At 32.7% G+C, this 9,809-nt stretch overlaps 1 protein-coding gene across 1 annotated transcript; it reads left to right on the forward strand.

The window, feature by feature from the left end:
* Window positions 1–1,201: 1,201 nt before the first annotated feature.
* Window positions 1,202–3,184, forward strand: LOC129220688 (uncharacterized). The gene has a single exon (XM_054855118.1). It carries the CDS (start codon window positions 1,202–1,204, stop codon window positions 3,182–3,184), a length of 1,983 nt encoding a protein of 660 aa, XP_054711093.1.
* The last annotated feature ends 6,625 nt before the right edge of the window (window positions 3,185–9,809 follow it).

The raw sequence follows: 9,809 nt of genomic DNA on the forward strand, positions 1-9,809 counted from the left end.
GTCATTTATTACTGTATCCTAAAAAATGGCTTAATACACTATGGTACAACAAGATTTCATTTCAAAATAGCCATTAAACATAATAAAATTGCATAAAACTTTCACTGCATGGAAATAAAATACATTTTTGCACATAATTCGACTTTGGCTGAATAATAAACTAAATGTTTGGCCAAAGCCGAATATTCGACAGAGAAGCCGAATTTTCGTTTCATCACTTTTTTAGACCTGAGGTTCCAAACTTTTCTAAGTCGAGCACCTCATGAAGGATAAGAGCTCTCTCATGGAACCCTAGTCTATGTCTGTTTTAAGTACGTATTTACGTCATGGGGACTTAGTGGCACCCTTTGCGTGGGCACCCCTATATTTAAAAACTTTAGAGATCTTATCCTAATTTTAAAAGTAAGTTGAATGGATTCATCAGTTCAGATTGATTTATTATGAAGGTTTTTTGTCTACTTCATCCCAATTGAACAATTGAATCCATTTCAGAACTTTCGTTAACCCTAAGTTGATAAACAATTTAACATAGAAAACTGCCAAGTTTTAAGAATTTTTCTTCCAAACAGTATAAAAATTATAATTCAGGGAAATAGTGGGACCACTGTTTGTAACAATTATAGTGTTAGGATCAGTGGTTATAGCTAGGGGAGGCGGGAGGAATAAATTTAATTGGAGTCACACATTTGTTTTGAAACAGAGCTACTAAAACCTATTATTAAAAAATAGCTACTGCCATGAAATGGAAATAACTAAAAAGTTGGTTTTTCATCCATTGTATGAAATATATTTTGTTTATAAATGTAAGTAATTAATACATATCTACAAATTTTTTGAAAATATTAGTAAAATAAAAAAAAATTGACTTAAATTTAAAAAAAAATCCAATTTAAGTCTGTTTTTTGATTTTTTTTTTCCCGACTCTTTTGATTGAAAAAAAATCACAAACCCTACCAAAACCTATTTCTAACTTCTAACCCATTTTAAAGTTTTCTCTCCTATTCCAATACAATCCAGTTTGCTTAGCAGAGCAACATGCGGTAGTTTATCGAAAGCTTTTTGAAAGTCTATGCAAACAGCATATATGCACTTTTTGTTATCCAAAACCATGTATATTGTCCTCTCTTAAATATGTTTATAGTACTCACTCTAAATATATTTCTTTTCAAGCATCATGTTAATATGTTTTCACTTTTCAGATATGGATGAAGCTCTTAATAAAGAACTGCCAAACCATGAAGCTAGTGTACTAAGCAACTCTACAAGTAATGAAGATACTCAATCAACTTCTGTGTCGCCTGAAAGACAAACAATGAGTGTTCCGAGCAATATGTCTCCGAATTTGAGTGATGTACACACAGAAAATCGACGAAATTCTTCTGATGACAATGATGATGATAGGAATGGTAATAGAGATGTAAATGATGGATTTTTAGATGCTGAAGAAGTTATGATGCAAAGACATGCTATGCTTAATTCTGCAATGGTATCCCAAGAAAGTGAATCCGCTTTCAGTTGTAAATTTCCGGGATGTAACTTCAACTCTACCGATGTTGAAATGTATCTTAAGCATGAAGATACTCATATTGATGGTGGTTCTGTTGTGTGTGATGTGTGTAATATTCGTTTCGCTACATATGCCAGTATGAGAAGACATCGTTTATTGCACTTAGGTGTACGTCCCTTTGAGTGCCAAACTTGTTCGAAGCGTTTTCTAAGGAAAGAGCAGTTTACAGAGCATGTGTTAAGGCACTCAAAGCATAGGCCATCTATGCGAAGCAAAGACTATCGATGTCCTTTTTGTAACCGTAGTTTCAGTTTTCGACCTCATTTAAAATCTCATCTTACTTCTGAGCATGCTGGAATTGTTTTGGACAAAACATGTCATTTATGTGATTTTAAAGCTTCTTCCCCAAATGGTGCTAAAATTCATTTTGCTATGTGTCATCTGAAGCAAAGTTCTGGGACTGAATCTGATAATGATAGATCTCAGGAACCAATTAGAAGCTCTCAAGTTCCAGTTTCAGCAACAGAAAATGGTGCTATAGATTTAGCAACAGTTTCTCAAAATTTCACCTTCATTCAGGCAGCACATTATCCATCATATTCTATTTCATCAGGTGACAGCAATGTAGCTGTTCCTGGTCCTTCTGATCTCAGTCGTACAGCATCAAAAGTGATTCGCATGGCTACTCCAGCTCCTGGACCTACTGCTGTGGTCCCTAGTACAATAGAGCAGAGTGTTGGTATGCCATTAGTAGATGAGGATCGGCATGCATGTGTCAGTGCATTGGCTGGTTCAACTACAGTTGTCAGTCCTCCCACTATTTGTCAGGACAAATCTTGTTGTCGGCCAGATGTACCACATCATGAACTTCCTCCTCGTGAAAGAATCTGTGTTAAACCTGAGCCATCAGAACTTGCAGTTGATGACAGCCAAAGTAGCAATGTTCAGCCAACAAGTACAATGGATTTGTCTACTACAGATGTTGTAGGAACTACTAGCATGTGTAATGAAGCTTCTGGATCATCGGAAATACCATGCAGACGTAAATTTCATAAACATTCTTCGGGTGATGATTCATCTGAAAGCCATAACTCGCCAACTAATCGATTCGATTCTCATGGTGCACAAGTTTCAAATTTGAGAATTGCTCATACATGTTTCAGGTATAGAGGACAGTGTGAAGAGCATGGAAATCGGCGCTGTCCTGAATATTCCCGTCACACTTGTGGATCCCATAGGCACAGTTCTGAGAAACGACCACGATTATCTGAAAGTGAAGGAGATAGAAATGTTCAGAACGACCATTCAGACTGTGAAGAACGCAAGGTTTTTTATAACCGAGCAACTTCTACCAATGCTCTTATTCAAACTGACTTACCAATGCCTAGAACTGTACATCAGGGTACGGCTATGCATAGTAGCACAGTTGCATGTGCTTCAGAACCTAGAGTAGATCCTGCATTTTTTGGGCGTAAAAGCACAATAGTTATTCGTGATATTGAAAGCTGTACACTTACATGTCCTTATTGTGGCATCATTTTTCCAGATCAAACTTTGTATTTATTGCATCGTAGTTTACATTCGGAAACAAGCCCTTGGAAATGCAATTTATGTGGCAAAAGTTGTAAAGACAAATATGATTTTAATTCTCACATTATCAGTAAAGGTCATTATTGAGAACTCATAAATCATTGGCATTGGCAATTTAAAAATGTATTAGTTTTTTAGAAAGTCAAATTTCTTTTTGATTTGTTTACTATACTTTTCAACATTTTGAACACTACTTCTCTGTTATGTTTTTGGAATTTTATTTTTAGGGTAGTTATTCATAAAATAAGATTTTTTTTTTTTTTGCAAATAATGATAAAAAGTTTACAATATCTGAGACACTGAAAACAGATTATTTGTTGATTAGATCTATTCAATTTGCTAAAAATTGAATTTAATCTAATAGGGTTAGGTTGAGTTTTTTTTTCTGCAATAATTTTTAATAAAAGTTGTTCATTGGAGTAATTGTCGAGGGAAAAATCCCGGATCTGTTATAAAATTTTAGAAGCAGAGTTTAAAAAGAAATTAGAGGGCAATAAAAAGGAATAATGTCGTGGAGCAGCAGCTGTACAAAAATTGGAACAAGTGGAAGGCTGTGAGACCAATATGCTTTTCCAAAATAGAGTTACTGTAATCTTAAGGTGTTGTAATGAAAGTCAAGGGTGATTAACTAACTCCCTATCAATAGCTTTGTCATTCAGTATCCAGATTTAAAGAAGGTAATTTTTCGGGAATATTAAGATTTTTGAGGGGTCAGGCGCTTTTGATTGGGTCATTTTGAAATTTTGCTATTTCATTAATCAACTAGTTGCCAACATTGTTTGTTAATTCAAAATAAGAGGTTTTTAAACCACCTTGCAGTTGATGATGAGATATCTCGTCCATTTAACATGTAGTTTTGGGACTGTCCAACTGCAAGGGGGTTAAATCTTTTTTAGTATGTTAGTAGGTTTTTATGGGCTATTTTACCTCAGGCAGTTTTAATCAAAAGAATTGATGATTTTGAATAAGATGAGAACATTTTCTGAGATTAAGGTCGATGTGTGCTAACTTATGCAGGAATTCTACGAAATTACATCTTTGTTTTCTTTGTCTCAAACATGTCAACAACAGAGTTGTGACATAAATTGCAGGAATATTTGGCCAGCTTTCAGTTGCCGTAAGAGAAACTGATTAGCATTGAATAATGAACTGAAATTTTCTGTTTAGTTAACAGTAGAAAAAATTGAATAGATATGATTTAAGTTAAAAATTTTTTATTTTCCATTCACTTTGGTGCAATAAAGTTTCATCTTTTCATTCTCAAGCATTCCATTAATGATACTGTCAATAGCTTTTTTAAGTATAGCTGTATAAATTTTTGTAATAAACTTTTAAAGCAGTAAATTTTATGTGATTTTAAGTTAAACAGGGTGCTAAGTAAAAACCTGACCATCCCTTCCTGTTGCATTGTTAATATTTGTTGATGTTATGTGCAATATTTGTATTATGTCTTATGTGCTGATCTTAATGCAGCATGTCTTCCCAATTTTATTTGGGACTATTGTATGTAGCGTTTTTTATGAAGTTCATTACATTTCATACTTTCAAGTATCAAATTAGTGTAACAATGTATCTACTGCAATATATATTTATTATTTTTGTTTTAATAACATAGCTCTAAAAGAACATCTTTTAGTAATTTTAAAATGATTGTTCTGAACAAAAATCCTTGACTTGTAATATTAATTCTTCAGTATATACATCTGTTATAGGCTGCAAGACTGGTTTTTTAGGTATAATCATCATTTTCTTCGAGGACCAATATCTTAATTTGTGAAACTTGATTGTATAGCGGCTATTGTGTCGTCAAGTTCCGTATCAACCATTTGAAAATTGTGTGCAACCCTAAAATACCTTTATTGAATTTCAAATCTACAACATGAAGATAAACTGAATGTATTAAAATAATACAGAACTAATTTGCAGTACGCCATTGGCGGCTAAAAAAACAAAGCTAAAGCCACTCTTTTGAAGCGAAAGAGACTATGGCACAGGGTAGGGATGCAGGCTACTATTTAAGTGGGGGGGGGGGGGGGAGCATGCTGAAGGATCCTCCTTCTCTTTGAAGGGATGTTAAAAGTGAGGCAATTTAGCGTTTTAATTGCAGATTTGCTGGTGTTGATAATTTTTTGACAATACATTGAAATCAATGTCACTTTAAATGAATTAGACTTTTTATTTTAAAGTCTTTAAATTAAAAATGTTTGATAAATAATTCCATTTCATTACTGACTGAAAGTTACTAATCTTTAATGCATTGCAAGGTATTTATAATCAAGTACTCTAAACTCTATTTTCAATCTTGATCGTTTTCTGTTCAGTTCAAATCATTTTTATATTTTCCATAAAAATTTCCATTAATTGTTAATCCTTAGTTCTCTAAAGATTCTAGAGCATAGTCTCTCTAGCATTTAATGCTAAATGCGTTTAACTTCACATTTAGTGAAAAAAAAGGAAAGCTACTATAAAAATATTTAGTAATAAAGCAGGGCTACCCCCCCCCCCCCCCCGAAAAAGAGAAAAGTACCCCCTCAAACAGAGTTATTTGTTCCCCCTGAAACGGGGAAATTTTGAGCTGCTGTTTCTATAAGTTTTGAGCTGACAATATTCTAAAATTGATCTTTTTTTTGGAAGTTTTTTTTCAGTGATTTTTGTATGCACATTTTAAGAGTTTTTACCCGGGAGTCAAGCTTACTTGATTTCTGAAAATTTCAGTCTTCAGAAAATTTTACTCAAGTCCACTATCGTCCCTGCTGATAATCTCCCCCCCCCCCTCCCCTTAAAAATTTCAGTGCTGCAGTCTACTTCGTGACCCCTCTGGGTGGGCACGCCTGAATAAAGCATTGTTTAGTATTAAGACATGTGGCAAAAAGTTTACTTATCAATCATTAAGTTTCAGCTCTGTATGCAACAACTTTCATAGGAAGGTGCTGGTGCATTGTATAGTCAAATCTTGATAAATTGGAAGTCCCAAGGGTGAGGGGGGACCAGCTAAAACCTTTAAGTTATTGGTAGTTGAAGTTATGGGTACCTTTAAACCTTTAAGTTATTGGTAGTTGAAGTTCCCGCAACAGTTTCGTGAATTTGGCACACAATGAAAAAAGGAATATTCAAATTATAAAGCTTTGAATTATTAAGATCCGACTGTATTTGCTCATGAAAACCTTTATATTTGATTTTGTGCTTGTAAAACGTAAATTTTATGTTGTGTAGAAAAATAATAAAGTTACACAGTAATATCCATAAAAAGTAAAATTTGTTAAAATAATGGAGTTACTTTTAACATTATTCTTGATTTTGATTTTAAGAAATATACATATGCGTATTGTGTTGGCTACTTTTAAAAGTTCTTCACAAAAATAGCTCATATTTACATTGAAGTTAGGAAATACTCACATTTAAAAGATGCTATTCAAGTTGTATGTTTTTTCCCTTCACAAAACAAAATAACATGGTACACATAAATGTCTTCTAATTATTGCATGAGTTACTTACTATATACAGTGAAACTTGCTTGTAACAATAAGCCAGCATGCATGAAGGGTCCCTAATATTTTGATTATAACCAAATGCTTGTGAAAAAGAGAGTTCATGAAAAATTCATAGTTTCTTTGCTTTTTTAAAAAATTTGTACAACACCTAAAAAGTTGGTTAATTGCTTTGAACTATGTTATTGTCTCTTTCTTGTTATTGTTTTCGAGAAATACATATGACCTGAAAAACATCTACATTTCTCCTCTGGTTTCAAAAAAAGTTTGGAAGTTTTCTGTATATCAAAAGCCATGTTGAGTGTTGTTCAGCTGCAAATTCTTCACATTTGTCATTATCATTATCTTTTTTTTTTTTTTTTTTTGGTTAATCTCCATTAGCTTGAATTTGATGCTATATTATCCTCAGAAATAATAACACTGCCATCAACAAAAAATAATTTTCAAATCCTTCTCCACTCCACAAATTTAAAAAGAGGCCCCCTCAGGATTTCTCACTGATTACTAACTTTTCGTTGACTTAAATGTTAAATAAATTTTCCACGAAATGATAAGCTGAACTGGAAGCCAATTGAAACTTTATGAATCACAAAAATATTGTTCGCTTTAAGTGAGGTTTGCTCGTTAAAAAGCGAGTTATGCGCCTACAGATTCGACAGCGTACCAACACCAACAAAATCTTTCTACACAGTAAATTACCACGTTTAGGGGCTAAGGTAAAGCTACAGACCAAATACCAACACCCCAATTTTGACGTCCAGAGATTTCAATTTCGTCCTCGTTGTGGACTCTATTCTAGAATGGTCAATATCTAAACTGGAGGTAGATGTCATTTAATGAAGCTGAGAGTGCCAACAAACTGGCAGCTAATATAAATTTATCATACAAGCAAAAGTCTGCAGTAATGTTGTGTTTCAACTCATCAGTTTAAGGCAGAGCTTGGGAATTAAGCAGAGAGTTACTGCCTGTAAGCCAAGGCTAAGGCAGAACTATATGCAATATGCCAACCATTAGGTTATAACATTCAAAGACTGCAGTTTCGTCTTTATGGACTTGTTACTCTGAAGAAAAAAAAAAGCACACTAGCAAGAGTTTGCAGCAATGGTGTGGTTCAGGTTGTCAGTTGAAGGCCAAGCTTTACCTAAATCTAAGTTATCTTTATGAGCGAGTTTGACTGAAAAAAGTTTGAAGTTATGCCCTATTTACCCCTTTTCATGAAGTTATTTATATTGTAGTCACTTATTGAGTAATTGTATAATGTCTACTTGTACTTTACCCTTCATATAAACTCAACTATGGCAATAGCAAGTTAACTGATACATATTTTTTTGAAATGTATCAATTTTATATCTGTTGAGAAATTTGAAAGTCATTTTTATGTTCGATAGTTCAAAAAAAAAATATATATATATATATATATATAAATAAATAAAAATAATTCTCTTTATATAAAGTTGCTTATGAAGCCTTTAAATATGCATATTAGTGACACATAAATGCAGTTAAAGAGGTTCGTATTGTAAAGCATGATGAAATTAAACTTTACTTTGTCGATTAAGAGCAACACTGCCTTCCTAAGCCTAATGGGCGTATCTCAATTATAAACTCAAGAATCACTAACACAATTTGATGTACCTCAAAAATATTATTGTATCCTAAGCTAAAAAGCAGTACCTCAATTTCCTTAGTGTAAATGTCCGTAGTTAAAGTTTTACGTTGAAAGTGTGTGCGAAATTCAATTTAATGAAATGTCGATTTGCTGAAAATTAACTCTCTTAAGATATGCCCATTAGGCTTTGGAGGGCAGAACAGTAAGACATTTAATCCCAAAAGCAACAGTAAGATATTCTTATGTCGAGGACATAATGTTTTGTATGACAAATGAAGTTACTAATCTAACATTGAAGCTGGTAAATTGTGTTTCAACCATTTTGTTAACACAAGTGAAGTAACACAGTTAAAGGTTCTACATTTCTTTGTTCATTGTGTCAAAAAAGGAAACCTTGATTGGTACTTTCTTACAACTAACAATGAAGCATTCTCAAATTATTTTTTCTTGAAATCCAACTGTTTAGGTATTTGTGTTGTAAAACTCGTTTATTACCAGTATATAATGATTTGATTTATGAGGGAAAATAAGTACTGCTATGCATTTGATGCTCAAATTTAAAAAATGCGGCTATTTTCCGCTTGTTATGAGATTGTTCGACTGTATTTTAAAGTTTATGATAAAATATGTGTTAAAATATCTTGTAGCTCAAAATGTATGTTCATGAATTTTTCAACTTGTGTAATTTGTTATATATATTGCAGTTGTTGTATATATTGGTTCTAAATCAAAGGAAATTTTACGATGAAACTTACTTCTTTCTTAATGATTTTTTAAAAAACATGTTGGTTATGGCTTTAAATCTTATTTCTTGTTACATCTGCACTGTAATCTCAAGAATTTTCTTTACTGTATTTGTCCTTATGTTTTTATCTAACTTTTAAATGAATGTTGAATGCTCAAATTTTTGAGCACTTTTAAAATTTTTTTATTGGTAGTTGTTTTATATTTGTCTGTAGATTGTTCAGATTGTAGTGTTGTTTTTAAAAATTTTTAAATCTTACGCTCCTTGAATTTTTGAAAATTCATTCACAGTTTTTTTTTTTTTTTTTTTGCTATTAGTGAAATGCATACAATATTTGTAAATGGTTTTTTAATTTTTTCTATTTTTAGTTGAAATCATAATAAATATGATTGTAAATTTACTTGGTTTTTGCATTCATTTAATCAGTGTACCTGTGCCGAAAGCATCAAATTTGTTTTGAAGAAACTCTACAAAAATCTGTGTCTTTGCGTCCTTTTAAGCGCCAAAAATTTAATTTTAGTTGGGTAGTGGGAAGTATTTTTCTGGAATTGTGTAAATATAATTCTGAATTTTTATTGGATATGTTGCCTTTCCCACAATAATCCATGAAATCAAAGATCATTGATCCTCAAATATGCCCAAATCTTGCAAGTGGTCTGTAACAATGTTATTCCTAGTCAGCTGTAAACAGTCAACAATAACTCCTGCTGATGTTCTACGTTCTAGCATTTCTTACTCGAGGATGTTTGGAGACAAGGAATTTTCTATGGCGCAGACTGCCATTAAAATTTTTAGGGGATTATTTTTAAGTGTATGGGGGGGGGGGGGGACAAGGCTTCTCTATCTCACTTAATGATCAATATTTAAGAC

This window comes from Uloborus diversus, chromosome 4 (assembly GCF_026930045.1).
Source record: "Uloborus diversus isolate 005 chromosome 4, Udiv.v.3.1, whole genome shotgun sequence".
NCBI classification, from domain to species: domain Eukaryota; kingdom Metazoa; phylum Arthropoda; class Arachnida; order Araneae; family Uloboridae; genus Uloborus; species Uloborus diversus.